The sequence below is a fragment of the Carassius gibelio genome, chromosome A2 (assembly GCF_023724105.1).
Source record: "Carassius gibelio isolate Cgi1373 ecotype wild population from Czech Republic chromosome A2, carGib1.2-hapl.c, whole genome shotgun sequence".
NCBI classification, from domain to species: domain Eukaryota; kingdom Metazoa; phylum Chordata; class Actinopteri; order Cypriniformes; family Cyprinidae; genus Carassius; species Carassius gibelio.
Genome location: NC_068372.1, coordinates 17,005,364 through 17,025,874, shown reverse-complemented (window position 1 = coordinate 17,025,874; position 20,511 = coordinate 17,005,364). Strand labels below are relative to the sequence as shown.

The following is a 20,511-nucleotide window of genomic DNA, read 5'->3' as shown; positions in this document are numbered from 1 at the left end:
AGCAGAGAAAAACACAGATTGTATTGTGGAATGAATGTAAGTTTGGTCACGAAAGAGTCACGTACTGTTTGTGCTGTCGATGCTACTGACGCTGTCAGCATGGTGAAGGCCACGTTGGATGTGATGGTACAGACTGAAACGTGTTTTGCGAGTGCGACCAATGCCTTTTAGTTTGGGCGGGTCCACTGAGTCACCAACCATCGACTGGCTGCTGTTTCCACTGCTAGACACTTTTTTCCTGGGCTTGGATGAATCCAGTCCCTGAGTCCAAAAACAGACATAATTCCACTTCATTATAACCGGCAGAAAATCATCCCATGGGTGTGGTACAATTAATGTAGCCGAATGTAGCATGTTTTCATGGACATGATGATGTCTCGAACCTGCTCCATGGCCTGAGCAACAGATCGTGTTACACTTCCCAAGTCTGTCAGTCGGTGCTCATGGTCATCCCAGCGGCCATACGCAAGGTCAATTCCCCCAACGAAAGCAACTGATTGGTCGATGACTACAATTTTTTCGTGGTGAGCCCATAAGTAGACAGAGGAGGACACATGATCAGGGTGCCTCATCACCTGTTAAGAGAGAGGAACAGGTACAATCGCATATGATTTCACTTAACATATGCAAAAGAAGATCACATCACAGCTTACCTTAATATTTGGGTGAAGGCGCATTAGTGTTCTTTTGCTGTATTCACTGTTGATGCCGAGCGCCAACTCCACTTCCTTATACAGCATAACAAAGATCCGCACTCCTTGTTGCTAAAATATCAGTAAATAAATAGTAAATAATTTAAATACAAATATATAAATAAAAAGGTTAAAAAAAAAGTCAATTAAATAAATACATAATTTTACTTTGAAACTGAATATGTGTCTGTGTTTTCAACTTAACATTCATTTGAAACGTTAAGCATGGCACCAGGAACAAATGCACTTAAGGGGACTTACAGCCTTGCGTTTCAAAGTGCAGTCGAGCCTCCAGTGATTGCCTTCCACTACAGGCCTCTTCAGAAAGATCTCAGGGCTCAGCCTGCACATTACAAACACAATCATGCAGCAGATACAGCATGACACAAGCACACCATCAGTACAGTTGAAATTAGATCAAAATAGACATGACTTAATTTCTTAATACACGTTCCTGGTCTTATAGTGCACATTATATATATATATATATATATATATATATATATATATATATATATATATATATATATATTTATTTATTTATTTATATATATATATATATATATATATTTATTTATTTATTTATATATATATATATATATATATATATATATTTATTTATTTATTTATTTATTTATTTATATATATATATATATATATATATATATATATATATATATATATATATATTTTATATAATTAATCACATTTTAATAAAACAATTTTAAGTGTAGGAAAGGAATATTTGCCCATAACTGATTGCAAACATACATTCAGATCTGGCTCTATTTTGATATTAAACGCAACTAAAAAATGTGTACATAAAAAAATAAATAAAAACAAATCATATTCTACATGTACAACTAAGTCCTATATACAATACACATTAAGATAGGCAGTGATTTCTCGTATAATCACTTCCCTTACACACAGAGGATCAGACCATTGATTCTATTCCAGGAGAGATATTTCTGAAATAAGGAGGGCTGAAACACTACACCTGTGAAGTGAGAAATACTGCTCTTGCTGTATACACCTCTCACTCAGAGCCGATGATCCACTGCCAAACATTCTGCACGTGTGCATATAATAATGTCTACAGCAACTCTACTACAGCACATTACCAAACAATGACAAATGAACACAAAACAACATTTTATATCAGGCTAAAGATTACATTTTCTATTTAAGGAAGACCTGAATCAATCCAGGCTGTCTTTCTGTCGATGTTTGACAGATTATTAGCTCTTTGTTGTACTACCAGTAGGTTTTGTTGTGCATCCCCTAAACAAAAAGGGAACCACTACATTGGTTCACTACACTGTTCACATTCAACAAATAACTAGTTCAAAGTACTTAAAACTAGTTAAGTAGTAAAAATGATGGTTAAAATGTTTTGTTTTTTTTCTCTTGCCATGTTTTGTCTTTAATTAAACAAGACTTTTAATTTTTTTTATTTTCTTTACACAGCTATAATGCCCACTATATAAATTGTATTTATAGGTTGATTTCACAGAAAAATGTAACACTGTGGAGCTACAGTATCAAAACATTGCTATGTTTGTTGAAGCAATCTGCCCTGTGATAGTAACACTGGAACAGTGTGGAATAGTGTGGGCTGGGCCAAGATTCTCTCTCTGTCTGAACATGTTTTCTTTTTGTAAGGGAAACAGTGAGTACATACCACCAGTCTGTGATGAAGATCTCCTCTTTGGCCTCCTCCAGTGCATTTGCAACATCCTCCATGTAGGTTTTTCCATTAACATACCTGAACATTCATTGCTTTTAATTGTCAGAAATCACAGGGTAGAAGATCACTTAGATCGAAGATTAAATAAGGAGAACTCTTAGATTAAATATACCATTTAGAGGGTATGTTCTCCTCCTCCCTGGCGAAAGATCCAAAGCGGTGGGCCCTTAAAAAGGCCTTGCCATGTTTCCGGACAAAGTTTTCAATGGACTGACCCCACCATCGTGCATGTCTATAACTAATGAATTTCAGCACTAGTTTCCTTCAAAAGACATAAACACAAATTGTCTACAAACTGAGGGAGACATTCATTAGTGAGATTGCGGTTGAGATTAAAGGAATAGTTTACCCAAAATGAAAAGAGATTTTGAGAAATTTAGCATTACATCACTTGTTCACCAATGCATATTCTCCTGTGAATGGGTGCCGTCAGAAAAGGAGTTTTAAATATCTAATAAAAGCATCTCTATAACCAACAAGTAATCCACATGACTCCAGTCCATCCATTAAAGTCTTGTGAAGCACAAAGCTTGTAAGGAACCAATCATGGTTTTTTAACTTTAAACTGTTTCTTCTGGCCAAAATAAGAGTACATAATCCATAATATGTTTTCCTCCAGTGAAAAAGTCCATCCCTATTCTTAAAAATCCACCAACATGTTTGTTTAAAGCTGTTCTGGACTGTTTTCACTTTCTCCCCCGATTTAGACAAGACAACTTTTTCACTGTAGAAAGCAATATAATGGAGAGAGGACTCATATATTAGGAAGACATAAGGTTTGAAATGCCTTATGATGAATTTGTTTCTTACAAACAAGCTTTTCACTTCACAAGACGTTAATTAATGGACTGGAGTCCATTGTGGATTAGTTGTGGATAACTGTGATGTTTTTATCAGCTGTTTGGAGTCTCATTCTGATGGCACCCATTCACTGCAGAGGATCCATCGGTGTGCATTGAGCAAGTGACGTTATTTCTCTAAATCTGTTCCAAATAAGAAACAAGCTCATCTACTTCTAGGATGACCTGAGGGTGAGTACATTTTCAAAAACGTTCATTTTGTGGAGAACACACCTGGACAAGTTCTCTATGCTCACTCCATGCTTGGTCTCTGTGTATTTGGAGTCCATATTGATAGTGAACTCATTGTCCACCAGCAGGACACATGAAATGGCACCCGTGTCTGGCTTCATGTACAGCAGAAAAGAGTCCTTCACAACAAGCCACCTAAACAAAGAGCACAAAAGACTTCATCGTTAGACTCCATCACAACCATAAGGTCAACATGTGCTTTATTATACAGAGAGTAGTGAAAGGCAATAATACAGTCTCGGTTTAATCAGAGAATGAAAGTAGCATGGTATCAGTGGAGCAGAGATAAACAGCTCGCTAGACTCAAAGAGACTGTACGGTATGTGTGCTCTATCTGAACTGTGTATTTTCTCAGATAATACTGCTTTCAAGAGTGTCTCACATATGTTAAAGATCAAAGTGAAGAGCACAGCCTCACTGCATGAATGCATTTAATCAGCTCTTATGGTTTACTAGAGAATTTCTGCAATACATTTTGTGTTTTATGGATAATTACCTCTTGGACCAGCGGTAGCAGACTTCATTGTGGCCACAGCAGTTCATGCCTGGGATACGGTGACCTCCTGACCTTTTATAAACAATGCCTTCTCTGAAAGATACAGGTTTGTATGAGCAAAAGGGTGAATCTCATGAAACCCATTAAAATCATTTCTGTGTCATATGTCTGATAAGAAATTAGATAATATATTATGCAATATGTCGCTGAAAATTAAGAACATTTTAGGATCATGACATTTTTTTTCCATCATGACAGTTTCAAGACAAACACATCCCCTCCAAAATCCAAATGACCTTTAAGGTATTTACACATTCTGGAAACATTTGTCATACTGCCATAACACTGAATTGAAAAAAAAAATGCATCACAGTTTAATGATATATATATAACTAGTCCAAAAAAACTGCTATAATTTAGATTTTAAACAAAACTGCACAAATAGTTCAAAATTATGAAAACATCCGCACACATTATTGAATTGATGAGAATTTATGCATGAAAAATGTTTGTTTCAAGTTACGATCGATAGATTAATTATATAAGTAAAGCAAATAGAGTGTATTCTTACAAGCCTTTGGGGCCCAAGTCCTGAATGAAGGACAACTGGCTCACATCAATAAACTCCATCTATAAAAGAGAAACAATTCTGCTTAAAACCAGCGAGACAGAAACACAGCTTCAATTAAAAGAAGTTACACTAAATCCTCTGCTATATTGACCCCTGCAGGGTATTAAAGCTGAAGAGAGAGAAGGAAAAAAGGAATGTGAAGGAGAAAGAGAGAGAATTACAGATGTCCTTGATTAAAGCTGCTTGTATAGCACTGAGATGAGAGAGAGAGCTGCACATTAACACACTCAAGACACACAGTCTCCAGCTGCAATATCGATCCTCAGGCTGCAGCTTCATTAAAGATAACTCAATGTGAGCTCTATCAGGGCCTAAACATCCAAAATCTAGAGTGTGCTTACGGTTGCATAGTAGTTTCGGTACATTGCCATCCTCAGCAGCTTGTTTAGGTAGTCTTCCAGTTGTTTCTGCAAAAGGAAAATACGCCTGTTAATATTCCAAAATATATTTTCGCTGATGAGGTTTAAACCTTTCAATATATCACCATTTCAACTTCCTTTTTTAACAATTGTTTTAAATTGCTGAAAAGTTGCAGTTACCAACAATGCAAAGTTGTCCTTGGTAACAAAAATTATGTTCTTCAGTACTTTTGTGTTGTTTTCCAGTATAAATATCTAAATATTCTTAAATCAATATACATTTACTAGACAAGTCTTGTTTTCTGAGAAATGCACCAAAATGAAGTCTTTTTGATTAAAACAGCAAAAAAAAGTCAAAATGTCAGTCATGTTTTCCATTTAAATTAAGTTTATTTGCTATCTAGCTACCAGTGTTAGTTATACTGTAATGTAATGTTTGATTATATTTATCATATAATGGACATATACTTCATCACATAAAGAACAGTATCAATTTATATTATGTTACCTATGTAAATGTACTTTAAATATCTGATCAATATAGCAAAACAGAAATATAGCAGTACATAATCCTTCAAAATATTTATAAACTCTAAAACATTAATTATGAAAAGTGATGTTTGCCTATTGGTCCTAATGTATTAGAGCTTTATGCTAATCACTTGATAGGTTATTTATCCATTATTTCTTCTAAAGAGTTACCTTAAATATCCACATAGAAAATGACCAGGAAATATACTTCCAAAATGTCAAACCATTGAAAAAGTCATCAGTCAGTATTAAGCTCTATTCATCAGCTCGAATCTTCAAAATTATGAGAACCTAGTGATGATGTCATGTTCTCACAATGATATGAGAAGCAGAGTGCTGTTATTACACACCCAGAGATCACTAAAGCATGTCAGTGATGTTGTGCAAGAAAGACCTTCCCACAGACTCACAAGCCTTGGGACAATCAAGATCAGGTCATGCTCAAAAGTGTTTGTGATCACTTCCTGTCATGTGATCGAGGGCTAGTACTCTAGGAAACATGTTGGAATGACTCACTTTCCGACTAGAAACTTGCTCCTCTCGTGCCATCTCATCTCTACCTCCCCGAGGCAGTGCAGGCATCTGCCTCACCTCGCTCCTCTTTATGCTCTTTCTTCTCTCTGTATGGCTGAAAGAAAGACAAAGATATAAGTGTCTGTGACAGAAAAAGAGAGGAACAAAAAAGAAAGGGGAAAAGAAGAGATAGAAAGGAGAAAAATTGTAATAAATTAAAATTTGGAGGACAAAAATAAGGAAAAGGCGTGTAGAGGAAGTGAGAATTATTAAAGCTTCTTTAAGAATGAAAAGAGTAGTAAGTGTTCCTTTACATCTGGTATATAGATCTATCTAGGGCCACTGAATCACAAGTGTGTCAGTTGAGACACATTACCGCTTAAACTAAGCAGTGACATGCATCTCTAATGGATCTCCTGTGACCACTTGTGAACAGGAGTGGATTTCAAACAGCACTTGAAAGGCACAGTGAGAAGAGAATGCTACTCAAAGGGATGTTCCAAAAGAAGAATAAGCATTATGGTATTTATGCTTTGGAGGAATACAGTTGTGGTGCTTAATTTTTTGGAAAACCTGATACATTTTTTCAGGAATCTTTGATGAATATAAAGTTCAAAATAACAGCATTTATTTGAAAAATTACTTTTTTTGTAATAAGTCTTTACCATATTTGATCAATTTAATACGCCCTTGCAGAAAAAAGTTTTTGTTCCTTTAAAAAATATATAAATATAATTTATCATTTTACATCGTGAAACTTTATGATGATGAAACACAAATAATAAAAAAAGCAAAGACATTCCTTTTATTCTAACATTCATTTAATTTAATTTTCCTCATCAAGGCACTTTGATCTGAAGGATAAAGCGTCGCTGTACACTTATAATGTTCTGTGAAAATGAGTAAGTTTATCTATAGGGCAGAGGTCTGACCTCCGAGTGGGCAGCGGGATCCTAATGAGGGTCTTGTATCGCAGAAGCTCTCTGTGTAGCTCCATGAAGTGCTTCTCTTTTCTCTTGACTATCCAGGTGAAGTTCCCATGTTTGAGCTCTATCTTAAACACGGCTGGCATTGCCTGTGGACACAGACGTGATTTGAGATCTGTGATATCTTTCAGTCTTTGCTTTGAAATAGCATGTGCTCCACACACCTTGGACACGCTCCTGTGTTTGGACATGTTGAAGCGGTCCGGGGCACTGGTGAAACGTTCCACCTCTAGGATCTTGGCAATTATGGGGGCAGAAGTGAGATAGACCTGTGCCGCTGTCTCTTTAAAGCCAACTGTCCTATACACCGCAGAGAATGGGATACGGGATACCCCTGTAAGAAAAGACAGGGAGGACTGAGTAATGCCTTCGGGGAATCTGTGTTCTAGTTTGTGACATGCTGCATCATGTTACACAGTTGTCCTCACATCACTCCCTTTAACACACGTCCCATAAAGTCGAGATATCTGATAAGACAGACCTGCTATATTACCTCTTATCGCCTATAAATCCTGTTCCTCAAGACTAACTTGTATCAGTCATTCTGAAACTAGTCAAGTCGCCTTCATTAAAAATAGTGCTTTATACGATACAGACTGTTACAAAGCAGATTCACAGTAATATACAATAAAATCATCAAAAATGAGACAAATTTGGATTTTACTTTAAAGGAGCTCTAAAAAGACAACATTGTCATTATTCATCTTAAGTCATTTCACTGTTGGTTCCACTCGGTCCATCAATTATGAAACAGGTTAATTTCAACTACAAGCAGCTCTACAGAAGACAAAAGTCTTGTTATTCAGCTTGAATCAGATCATTTCAATAACTGCGTAGATGTGGCAAAATTTATCAATTATTATTATTTTTTTATGTTTTTTATCTGATCAAGTAAAATTTGAATACTGAATACTACTAAAACAAACGGATGATTTGTATTATTAATGATCACTTACCTGAAGGATTTAACTCACAGTCCACCTCTTCAGGTTCATCCTCAGCATCTGAGAACCCCAGGTCCCTGGTGTCCAGATTCTCCACTGTGTCACTCATGTCTGCTTTTATCAGATTTAGTTACTTCTTATGAGCCCATTGAAGCTCTCCCACACAATTCAGTCTGAATTTTGCAGCATTGCCTGTTTGAACACACAAACACACATTGAGTCAAAATCCTAAAGACACAACTAGAGTCAAAAACCACAACTAGACCCCAAAGACCTAGTTAATAACAGACCGATCTTGAATCTTCATTTTCTGTCCAAAATACTACCTTACTAGAAAAGTATCCTCACAGTGATATTCCTTCTTAGAGAAAAATTGCATCTGTGAGGATTTACAGTCAGGATTTAGACCATATCACTGAGACTGCTCTCCTTAGAGTTACAAATGACCTGATCTTATCATCTGATCGTGGTTGTATATCTCTATTAGTGCTCTTGGATCCTAGTGCTGCGTTCGACACTACTGACCACAACATTTTCTTGAATAGACTAGAAAACTTTGCTGGCATTAATGGAAGTGCATTAGCATGGTTCAAATCGTACTTATCTGACCACCATCAATTCGCTGCAGTGAATGAAGGGGTATCATATCGATCACAAGTGCAGTATGGAGTACCTCAAGGATCAGTACTAGGGCCGTTATTTTCATGCTTTACATGTTACCCTTGGGAGATATCATCAGGAAACAGTGTTAGCTTTTACTATTATGCTGATGAAACACAACTCTATAGTTCTTCAGAAGAAACATACCAATTTGAAAAATTTACAGAATATAAATCAATATAAAAACCTGCTAAATTCTCTAAAAAAAAACCCACAGGTGTTAATTATAGAACCTAAAACCTCTGCTTGTAATAACCTAGAACACAGTCTAAGATGAGATAGCTGCTCTGTAAATTCTTCGTCATCAGTTAGGAACCTAGATGTGTTACATGATAGCAATCTTTCCTTTGAAAGCCACATTTCTAGCATTTGTAAAACTACATTTTTCCATCTCAAAAATATATCTAAATTACAAACTATGCTCTCAATGCCAAATGCAGAAATGTTAATGACATCAAGGTTAGATTATTGTTATGCTTTATTGGGTGGTTCTATTGCACGCTTAATAAACAACATCTATCTAGTCCAAAATGCAGCAGCTAGAGTTCTTCCTAGAACCAGGAAGTATGAACATATAAGCTTGTTTCTGTCAACACTGTATTGGCTCACTATTAAACAATGTATAGATTTTCAGAATCTTGCTTATTATTTATAAAGCCCTAAATGTTTAGCACCTCAGTATTTGAATGAGCTCTTATTGCACTATAGTCCTCCATGTCAGCTGTGTTCTCAAAACTCTGGCAATTTGATAATATCTAGAATATCAAAATCAACTCCGGGTGGCAGATCCTTTTCCTATTTAGCGCCCAAATGCTGGAATAACCTACCTAACATTTTTTGGGGAGGCAGACACACTCTCTCAAATTAAATCTAGTGTGTGCCTTGTTTGCATTGTGCTACATTTGTGTAATGCATTTTGCAGTGCAGTCATGGCATTTTTCAACAGGGACTTACTAGACCAAACATTGACCCCTTAGATTGCTCATTTCTATTTAAAATGAAAAAAAGGACATCCATCCAGTTTTCTTCAATATCTCTGGGAACAAATCCAAGACAATTCCCCAAACTCCAAAATAGTACAGGAATCAGACTGATATCTTTATTTTCATAGAAATACAAAAATCCAAGAAGCTGTTCACTGTTCATGCCTTCATATTCCTCTAATATTAATTTGTCAGTTGGTGACATGATTGAAATGTTGAATAAAGGTTCAGATCTGTGAAGGGTAAATGACAGTAACGGTGACCCATCTGAAGCTATAAATACAGGTAAAACAAAGTGGAATGGGAGATGATGCAACAACAAAGTGATCATAAGCCACTGAAGCCATTTAACATATTGCAAAATCATCAGCAACACAGTTAATAATGGATGTGCAGCAGAATAGAGGAGTGCTTTCATAGCTCGATAATCACAGATGTGGGCTTTAGGTATAAAGTATAATGTTTTGCACAGTATGGGGAGAAAACAATATAGAGCATAAAGTACAAAGGAAAAAGAATGACAATGGAAGAAATTATAGAATAATGTTGAGTCACCAGTTGTTGCTACAACAACACAACTCACATTGACGTAAGTTCAGTAAAACTAAATATAATCATTAACTCTATTTTCAAGCCTTTCATGCAACACAAAGTCAATATTTGTCGATGTTATTAGAGCAAATAAGAGGAAACACATGGCTGCTCTCTTGATTTCTCTCACAAAGACTCAAGTTGATTTCCTTTAGACTGTAGTAATTTAGCTGCCAAGTGCATGTTCGCTCTGTAACTACCCCACAAAACCTTCTATTAAACATAATGGAACATTTTCTGCTGCCATTAGCTGCTGGCGGTGGGCAGCAGCATGTAGATACTAGCTGCTCTATTCAGTTTGATCACTTAATGACCATTTAAAATGTGTGAAAGAGGAATAATGTGTGCTAGAGAGAAGCTAAAACATTTGAATTCCCCATATTACGTAAGACGAGTCTAACGGTGAGGTGTGGCTCTTTGGCAACTCTATAATCTAAACTCGAAATGACATCAACTTTTCCAGGCCAGTTACCATTTGGAAGTTTCAGAGAAACAAACTTAGTCATTCAATCCTCAATCATAGGAGACTGAAAATCTTAAATCTTTTCACATACAAAGAGACTGGCATGTTTCAAATAATCTCACAATATTTATATTGCAAATTCTTTTCATTGTTCACCAGAGATATCGATCTGGACATTCTTTTTTTTCTCAAAGCCAACATGAAATTGGAATTCTGTTTACTTTGCTCAATGTTCCTGATCTTTCTGTGAATGTCTGATCGATGGATACTGTTCTAAAGAGAAAAGTTTGTAATATCAAATCTAAATATAATACCTAACTAATGCTCTGGAATGACCTCCCTTTTCCAGTGATATCACTTGGCCACTCAGTTTAAATAAAAGAGAAAAAAGGTGTTTTTGAGCATCAAAACAATAAAGTCTAAAATGCCATTAAATGTAGTTGTCAAAATAAAAAAAGTCCCCACACCATACATTAGGATGTATCCAGTTTGATAAAATTTTTTGTTCTAGTGTATAAATAGTTCATATACCTAAAAAACTAATCTTGTCAGGCATAATTACAGCAAGAATCATTAAATGACATTAGATCACTATATAAGAATCAAAGTACAGCCGCCAAAAACTAAACTCTATTTTAAAAATTATCATTTAAACTAGATTTTACCCATTGGTAATCATTAGTATGGCAATTTTTTATTTTACATATTTTAATAAGTACAGGTCAGAAAAGTATGTAGATCCATTTTCACATAAATATATATGTTACGCTAAATGACGATGGAAAATTATTTCACCTATATTTTCACATTTTATTTTCCCCCAAGAAATGAACGTTTCTTATGTGAAATCTTTTGTAAATTTTATTTGATGCAGACACCAAAATGTAATCTTTGACCCATAAGCATTATTTTAAAATAATATTTTTCTAGCAAATTTACAAAAACTATTACAATCTCTCTCCATTCTGGCATTGAGCTCTAATTTTCTTCAGTTTAATCTAATGCAGCCCTACATTTCACTCAAAATTACATCACCAAATGGTAATGAAATGGTTTGACTTTAATTCAATGTTTATGGTGGCAGTATTTACTATAAATATACAGGACAGTCTAGTTAGTTTAAACAACAGGGAGAGGTTTCTAATGGAGGGACTCATTCATTCTGTCAGTGTGGGTGACTGAACATTTATGACTGTCTCCCACATGTGCACTGACCTTTAGACCCAGCTTTAAAAAGGTCCACACATCAAAGAGAGACAGGGAATCAAACAAGTCAGTTATCACACCATTGGCACAATACTGAATGTTTATGATTTTTTAGATATCATCATGCCCAACCACTACAATCTCAGAATGGAGCATTCCTGTGTAAGGGTGCATATACCGTATTCCCTGTTTACTGATATATACGTGTGACTTTACAGACAAAGCTCTGTTGTCAAAGACTAGTCTAATTACACATATGGTTTTGGTTGTGATATTATTCCCTCAAGATCAGTTAAGAAAATTTTGGATATTATTGGTCCCAGTATACTAATAGAAGCTTCAAAACAGCAGTAGTTCCAATGAATTTTAATTATGCCATTGTACAGATTGATTCAGGCAGCTCAGTGGTTTTAGTTTAACTAAACTAAACTAAACATGTGTCACTGCAGAATTGATACCATTGATCACAATATTTGTCTCTCATCTAGAAAAGTGGTTCAAATCTTTTCTTTTTAATTGGACATTTTCTGTCCATTTTGGTCAACATTACTCTAAAATGGCCCCATTGTCTAGTGGAGTTCCACAAGGATCCATTCTCGACCCAGTCTTGTTTTCATTTTATATGTTACCCTTAGGTTCTATATTTCATAAGCATGAAGTATATTTTCATTGTTATGCAGATGACACTAAGGTGTATCTGCCTTTGCAGAAAAACAGGATAAAAGCTCTAAAAGTCACTATAGTATACTGTATTGTATAAAGCACTATAGAAATAAAAGTGACTTGATTTCAGTTTGTCCATCGATATGCAATATGTTTGTAAAACCATAGTCTGAGAGATGTGTTTGAACTGAAGTCTTCATTTTTAGGCTTGTTGGCTCTCTGCTCCTCTTAATAAACAAATCTTGATGTAAATGATCCAAAGCAGGACAGTCAGTGTGCACTGTAGAAAATAACTGCAGTACAGTGAGACTTTTAAGAGCTCTGTCGGTTAGACAAGCCAATTAACTAATAAACACTTTTGTCATTTTCAGTATTTTTGTGCTGATTGCCAGGATTTTTTTTTTTAAACAAGATAAAAAATAAATAAAAAATGTACTTGAGAGGTAACATTGTCCATATACGATAAGACTTTTTTTATTTGAAAACAAGACAACAACAACAAAAAAAAACAGTTTTCATTAAGGGGTGGGCGATATACCGGTAGACATAAGCCATTGAAACACATTCAGCAGTGAAAGAGAACTTTTTGGCTATATGATGACATGAAGACGGTGTTCATATTGAACTATTAGTGTATAGATTTATTTTTTCTGCTTTATAAGCCTTGAATGGTTAAATAAACACTAGTATGAGTCAAAATGCCCTTCTTTGCAAGTATCCTTGTAAACGCACATTAATTTAAGGTGTTAAATGAAAGTAGACAGCTGAGAAAGAAAACACATGCACAGTAACAGTACATTGGATCCAGGCAGCTCTTAAAGTGACAGCAGTCTATTCCCACTGTCTGTTGTTCATGTTAATCAAACAACAAACAAGAAAAACACTCTCACTGGTCTTGACTAAATGTAAACTAAATATATTTAATTTACACAGTGAAGAATTTGCAGTGTTTCATACATTTCATTACTTTATACAATATGCAGCATTCTTTTTTTTTTAATTTGTTCTACTGTAGTTTTTGTTGTTGTCCTATTGCTTGTAATTGGTTTCTTTTTGTTATTTAATCGTTGACGGGTGACTTGCCCTTCAGTGAGCTGTAGTTTCTTTGACTTTTATTCTTTTTTAATTTAAACTATTAGTTTTTTTGTTTTATTGACACTCGTGAAAAGAAATAAAGACCTTATTTAAAGCAAAAATAACTATATTGTGATACATATCATTACAGTGAAGTAAAATTACTCAAATTGTGATATAAGATTTTGGTAATTTATCAACCTATTTGCAATGTACTAGTTTCCTTCATTCTGAAATGACCTGTTTAACAGCAGTTCTATTTTGCGTACTAAACTACAGCAATACACAGAAAATAAGGGCGGGGGGGGGGGGGGGGGGGTGAATGTTCTTTTCTTTTGCACGCTGTGGATGGGATATCAGTTGCTGCTTCCTGCCAACAAGTTCCTGCTCATTGTAATTCATCATTGAGACAAGGCTCATTGCTTTTGGAAGGAGACAAAAAAAAAATATTATGCCACCATGCAACTAAAGAACTGTGGGAATTTTTTACATTGCCATTGTAAGACATGGAGCTCACTCTAAAAGCAGATATCATCATAGGTTCATGTTAACATTATAAACAGATGACTTAGTGAGGCAGCCACAGACAAAATTAGTTAATTCATCTTTAATATTAAGACGGGTGTTGTAGGTCTTTCTAGAAAAGAAAGAAAAAGTCTCCATGTAAGTTTAAAAAGTCTTTGCCAAGCTGTTGTGAAGTTTAGAAAGACTGTTATTTGTTGAAAAAGCCTGATTATCATTATGATCCGTTTTCAGAGCGACTGGACTTTGTACCTGAAGGGAATTTATGACAGGATGTTGTTCACCAAACAAAACAGCAATACAGTTGTTCTATCATGTACCTTTTTACACGTCTGTCTGTGAGGCGTGTTAGTGATAGCATGGTTTTTTCAATAGCTCAGGGTCAGAAGTCTCTTGCATTGTGATTAATGAATAACACAATTATAGTATAAGGGATAAACATTCAACACAGAGGGCCATTTAAAACACAAGCTAGTAAAAAGACAATTAGCCAAAACTGAGAGATTGCCTGAATAAAGGGTGTACTACATTATTGTTTATAGTAAATTAAACTAAAATATGATTTATTCAATTGTAGTGTACTGTATTCCTGCCCTTGAGTACAGCTGAAAAGAAAAAAAAGGAGGTATTTTGGAGCAGCAACACCAAGTTGACTTTCCTCTCTTGTGCACTGGTCACACATTCCACCACGGATACAAAAGCCTCTCGCACTGGGATAAGACAGGAGCCAAGACATATTCACACCAGAAAGACTTTCACATTTCTCAATTAACACATACACACACACATACACACACACACACACACACACACACACACACACACACACATCTAGACCTGTTGCTAGAATTTTCCAAGTCTTCCCTCCTTTTAACTCTGCAAGCTGGGAAAAGTTTGGAGAAGAGCAAGAAACAACAAACAGTACAAAGTTTTACTGACCTGCCTCAGTAGACATGATTCCCACATGATAATTCAGCTGTTTGACTCCCACAACAATGAAAGACTAACTTATAGTTTCGTAGCGTTAAGAGTCTCTCTCCTGTTGTGACTTCATAAAAAACAAGAGGGCAGTGGAGAGATCAGACATAGGACAAAGTGTCTGAAGGGGGTGGGGCCTTTCCTGGGTTCTGTAGTGTCTGTCAGAGTCGCTCAGCCAGTCTAGTGTCGCAAGTCACAACATGCTCCTCTTCTAGTCAGCTGTACATTTAGTCAGCATGCATTTAGACTGACTGATATCTTCTCATGGGATAGAAGCAGCACAAGTTAGATGTCTGGAATGGGTCAGTTTGTTTCTCCCAGATATTAATGAGATTAAACAAAGACCAAAAGGAGAATTTTGTTTAAATATCTTGCTTAGATTTTTCTTCTGATAATATACAGTTATCTCATACACGTCTCTTCTAGAGTAGCAGAGGAGATCTCAACATCTGCACTGTGCTCAGGCCTGCCAAAACACAAAATAATACTTCAAACGGACTGGAAAATGGATAGATATATTAATAAATACACACACAAACACACTTCCATTCAACAGTTTGAGGTCTGTAGATTTATTAAATGTTTTTCAAAATCAAAATACAGTTACAAAATATTAAATTTAAAATAATCATATTATTATAATTATATTTGAATATATTTTAAAATTAAATTTATTCCTGTGATGTCAAAGCAAAATTTTCAGCAGCCATTACTCCAGTCTTCACGGATCCTTCATAAATCTTTCTAATATGCTGATTTGATGTAATATATATATATATATATATATATATATATATATATATATATATATATATATATATATATATATATATATCAGTGTTAATTTCGTTGACTAAATATTTTCGTCATTATTTTCGTCACGAATATATTTTTGCCGACGAAAACGAAACGAAAACTAAAATAGAAGGCACTGATGGAGACTAAAACTATGACTAAATTGATTGACATTATCGTCAACGAATAAAGGACGAGACGAAAATAGACTGTGACGAAAATCAAATCAGCAGACGGGAGAGATGCGAGGAATGAGCAAAAGAACTGGCAAAACAGAACAGACTGCATGAGAGAAGAGAACCAATCAGAGCCTGACTTATTGAGACGTGAAGCGAAGGTTTTCAGTTTTTATGAGCTCCCGGGAAGTCGGCATTCGAAGAGGTGATAGGGACTTTAAGCAACAGCCTCTGGTGGAACGGCAACGCCATTCTGGCGTTCTATTGCGCCTGCGCGAATTTAACTGCTACTTTCTGACGTTCTAATTTAACGGTCTACTACGGGAGAACAGCTGATTTGCCAGAGTCGCTACAACGTGAGAGGTTAAGTAAATAAATGTTATGTTTTTAGACTTATTTACATCATACAATATTAAAAACTGCTCTTCTGACAAAAGATTGTCATTTAACGCCAAAAGCAATCCTTCTCTTGCTTTTTTAAATTATATATTTTTTTGGATCTCAATAAATGAATTAATGCTGCGTTGCGCTGTTCTGTTTTACCGTTGCTTAGTGACTTTTACGTTCTTGGCTACAGCGGTGTGACGGCAAACTTCCGGTCGCTGTAGCCGTTCCATTCGCAGCTGTTGCTTAAAGTCCCTACTGTCTAAAAGAGCATGTCCACAGCTCACTTCACGTTTGACGACGAACAAAACAAAACAAAGTGTAAAGCACGCAGAGCGCTCATTCGTGGCAAGAACACAACCAATTTGAAAAGACATTTACAGACGAGCCACCCGGACATTTTCTCAAATGTAATTTTACAACGATGTTCTTTTGTTTATTGAGCTAAGCAAAATTGGAATAGTGCAGTGCGTAGATGTTGTAGCATTAAATATTACGAACTGAAAAGTACTGTAAAATAGCCCCTTCTTCAAATTAGATGCGAGCACAATACTAATACGTAATATCATGATAAATACATTTGATTAATACTAATGTTTAGTATATTTTATAATGTTCTACTTGTTGACAATATCACAAATATTTCTATATTAGTCATGTGAAACATGAATGTTCACATCCTATCCTTATACATACAAATCTAGCAATATTGTAGTATTTAAAACATACAATATTGCTAGACAAATGAATACCTTATAAAATCTTGTTACTTTTTTTATCCACCTAGCTGCCAACTTATTAAATATTTACTTTAAATGTATGCACTTATTGTTCAGCTCAGCTGTAAGCTTTAAGGTCCTGGACCTAACGTTATTTTTCTTTTATTGATGGTCAATTGGCAGCTAGTTATTGTTTACATTATCATGACAGTGTTTGTTGCTGCATAAAAGCTTTTGAATCGAAATAAAGACACAGTTGTGTTGAAATAAAGTTGAATTTGTGTTTTATATATTTTGGTTAAGTTTGTTTCCTATACCAGCTGTAAAAAATTGTCTAGTAAATCTGTTATTGATTTTAGTCTTATTTTAGTCGACTAAAATACCAAGCAATTTTAGTCGACTAAAATAAGACTAAAATTAAAACAAATCAGATGACTAAAACTTGACTAAAACTAAAAAGAATTATAGTCAAAAGACTAAGACTAAAACTAAATTAAAATTTCGTGTCAAAATTAACACTGATATATATATATATATATATGATAATATAATTAATGTTGAAAATAGTTTTGCTGCTTAAAGGGTTAGTTCACCCAATAATTTTAATGCTGTTTTACTCACCCCCGAAGCATCCTAGGTGTATAAAAAGAAGTAAAATAAAAGGCGTCCATCCATAAAATAACTTTTTTCTTATGGATGGGCACTTTTTATTTAACTTCTTTTGGACTGAAGCAATGCAACACACTGACTGCAATGATAGAGCTTGAAAGATCAAAGACAATTTTTTATATAACTCTGACTGGATTAATCTGAAAGATTCAATTCGCTTTTTACGATACAAATCATTGCAAAGCAACTTTACAGAAAATTAAGTTTCTACAATATTTAGTGGTGATTAGTTTATGAAAAATGTATACAAGACATAGTCAACCAGAGGATGAACACTATTAACAGCAATTATAATGTGATTGCATAGTAAGTAGCTATATTTGTTAGTTCTGTATGTTGTTTCAGGGTTAGCATCATCTGAGGTCCTCTGAGGGGTTGGCATCATCTCTTCTCAGGTGTTCTGGATCCAGACTGGAGTTTGTGTAAATCAAACAAAACAGAGAAACATATAGAGACATCATTAGCATAGCTGCTGTTCCTACAAAGTAAAATGAATTAGTTTAACCCAAGCTAAAGAATAAGAATGTGATTTGATCAGATACAACTGCATTCATATATTATGAGATGCATTATTTGAATGCTTGGCGAAAGAGATGTGTTTTTAATCTAGATTTAAACAGTGAGAGAAACTGAACATTATCAGGAATGCTATTCCAAAGTTTGGGAGCCAAATGTGAAAAAGCTCTACCTCCTTTAGTGGACTTTGCTATCCTAGGAACTACCAAAAGACCAGTGTTTTGTGACCATATGGAGCGTGATGGATTGTAGCGTGGTATAAGGCTACTTAGGTACGTAGGAGCTAAACCATTAAGGAAATTATAGGTAAGTAATAATAATTTATAACTAATACGGAACTTAATAGGTAGCCAGTGCAGAGACTGTAAAATTGGGGTAATATGATCAAATTTTCTTGACCTGGTAAGGACTCTAGCCGCTGCATTTTGGACTACCTGTAGCTTGTTTATTAAAGGATAACCGCCTAGAAGATGACCGCCTAGAAGTGCATTACAATAGTCTAGTCTAGAGGTCATAAATGCATGAACGTAACGTATGTGGTGTGAAGCAGCACAGACTCATTGTGCTTTCACACAGGACGCATTTGCAGTCCGCTACTGATTTGCAGCTGTTTAAGCCACAAAACACAACATGTCCATTATTTTGATATCAAATCGTGTATAAAAAAAGAAGCATTTTCAGCATTGTGATATTCTTTCATCACAGTACAGTAACAATCTTTCATAGACATATTTAAATTCAAATATAAACAACTTATTATTCATGCATTTGACTGCTAGGTTTTTAAATAAGTTGCTGAAACAAGCTGCAAGACATTTAAAAAATAGCATTTAGCCTACTTTTCTTGTTAGGCTATCACAAACATTCAAAATTAAAACTCGCCAGTAACAGAAACAGTCGACTCTCGTGCCTTTTGTAGGACCCGTCACTTATTTTCGTCATGAAGCTTGCGTCCGAAGCATGATATTGAGCTAGAGGATGCAGTGTTTCATTCCCTCTCAGGGAACAATGGTTACATTCGTAACCAGAGACGTTCCCTGTCAAGGGAACTTCGAACTGCGTCCTCTTAGGTGACACTATGGGGAACAGTATACCCACGCCGCCATGCTGAGGGGAGTGCAGGCCAGAATCATGGCAAATACTAAGTACCAACTCTACCATTTCACTGGGAGTCACCCCTGGGACGGTTCGACGGCTGTCCATGACATTATCCCTTATGGCCAAATGCCTAAGCTACATACCCAACTTACCTTTAGGGCCTCGGCCCAGGGTAGAGCTGAAGGCTTGGAATCATGAAAGATTCCTTTAAAGGGATACGGCTAAGAACCTAGCATGTTCTTTATCAAAATCTTGCCTGTCACACAGGGGCTACCACTAGCTTTCGCAAAAACTTGCCCAAAGAGCTGTCCCAACAGTTAGTAGCAACACCCATTTCTAGATAGGTATCAGAGGATACCTGGGTGGAGTGACGCCCAAGATGAATGGGGCTTTAACCGACTCAAGAAAGGGCACGAAGCAGCTGCGCGAAGCCCTCACCATATAGGATTTTAGAAAGAACGCAGAGTACTAGCATGCAAACTTACCACAATGTGGATTTCAGAAAATGCGCAAAGACTTCACGTGCACACTTACCATAGCATGGATTTACAAATACTGTTCTAAGGAGGGGCTCTCGTGGCACTCTGATAGAGCAGCTCGTAGATGGAATGGCCCGGGAGCAGAGCAATTGGAGAAAGAAATGTACAGATGAAGCCTCGGCCACGCCTGTACCATGGCGTCCAGCCCCAGTGGAGCTGGATGAGTCAGAGGAAGCCAGAGGGGATAGTGCGATGCTCTCTCAAGCCGCAAAACCGATCCACCCAAGTCTGGCCAACCTCTCCAACTCTGCATCATCACCTTGATACGAAGGTGCCATTCCCCGAGCCTCAGCCCCTGCCTCAGCAGGATGTCTGCTCTCACAGTGCGTCTCAAAAACAGTATGTAATACTGGAGCGTTCTGTTGAAAAAAACTAGAATTCAGTCTCCTATGAGAGGAGGACTCCGAGCTCAGAGTAGCACGCTCATTTTCCTTTGGAAAAGGGGAGCGCTGCAAAACTACCACGAGAATTGTCCACACAGC

General features: G+C 36.0%; 1 protein-coding gene across 2 annotated transcripts in view; it reads right to left on the bottom strand.

Annotated features, from left to right (window-relative positions):
• Window positions 1–20,511, bottom strand: part of LOC128028999 (phospholipase D1) — a 44,048-nt gene that overhangs the window by 11,079 nt on the left and 12,458 nt on the right. The window contains exons 1-15 of one of the 2 annotated variants that reach the window (XM_052616431.1): window positions 15,095–15,259; window positions 8,006–8,185; window positions 7,214–7,383; window positions 6,996–7,138; window positions 6,067–6,178; window positions 5,002–5,067; window positions 4,601–4,659; window positions 4,030–4,122; window positions 3,516–3,668; window positions 2,555–2,704; window positions 2,377–2,460; window positions 954–1,035; window positions 654–764; window positions 384–575; window positions 66–261 (exon numbers count right to left, since the gene is read on the bottom strand). In XM_052616431.1, the coding sequence (XP_052472391.1) occupies window positions 66–261; window positions 384–575; window positions 654–764; window positions 954–1,035; window positions 2,377–2,460; window positions 2,555–2,704; window positions 3,516–3,668; window positions 4,030–4,122; window positions 4,601–4,659; window positions 5,002–5,067; window positions 6,067–6,178; window positions 6,996–7,138; window positions 7,214–7,383; window positions 8,006–8,102 (1,708 nt within the window). In that variant the 5' untranslated portion in view covers window positions 8,103–8,185; window positions 15,095–15,259. Of the gene's footprint in view, window positions 1–65; window positions 262–383; window positions 576–653; window positions 765–953; window positions 1,036–2,376; window positions 2,461–2,554; window positions 2,705–3,515; window positions 3,669–4,029; window positions 4,123–4,600; window positions 4,660–5,001; window positions 5,068–6,066; window positions 6,179–6,995; window positions 7,139–7,213; window positions 7,384–8,005; window positions 8,186–15,094; window positions 15,260–20,511 lie in introns of those variants that run through there. The other variant, XM_052616440.1, reaches the window with a different exon arrangement.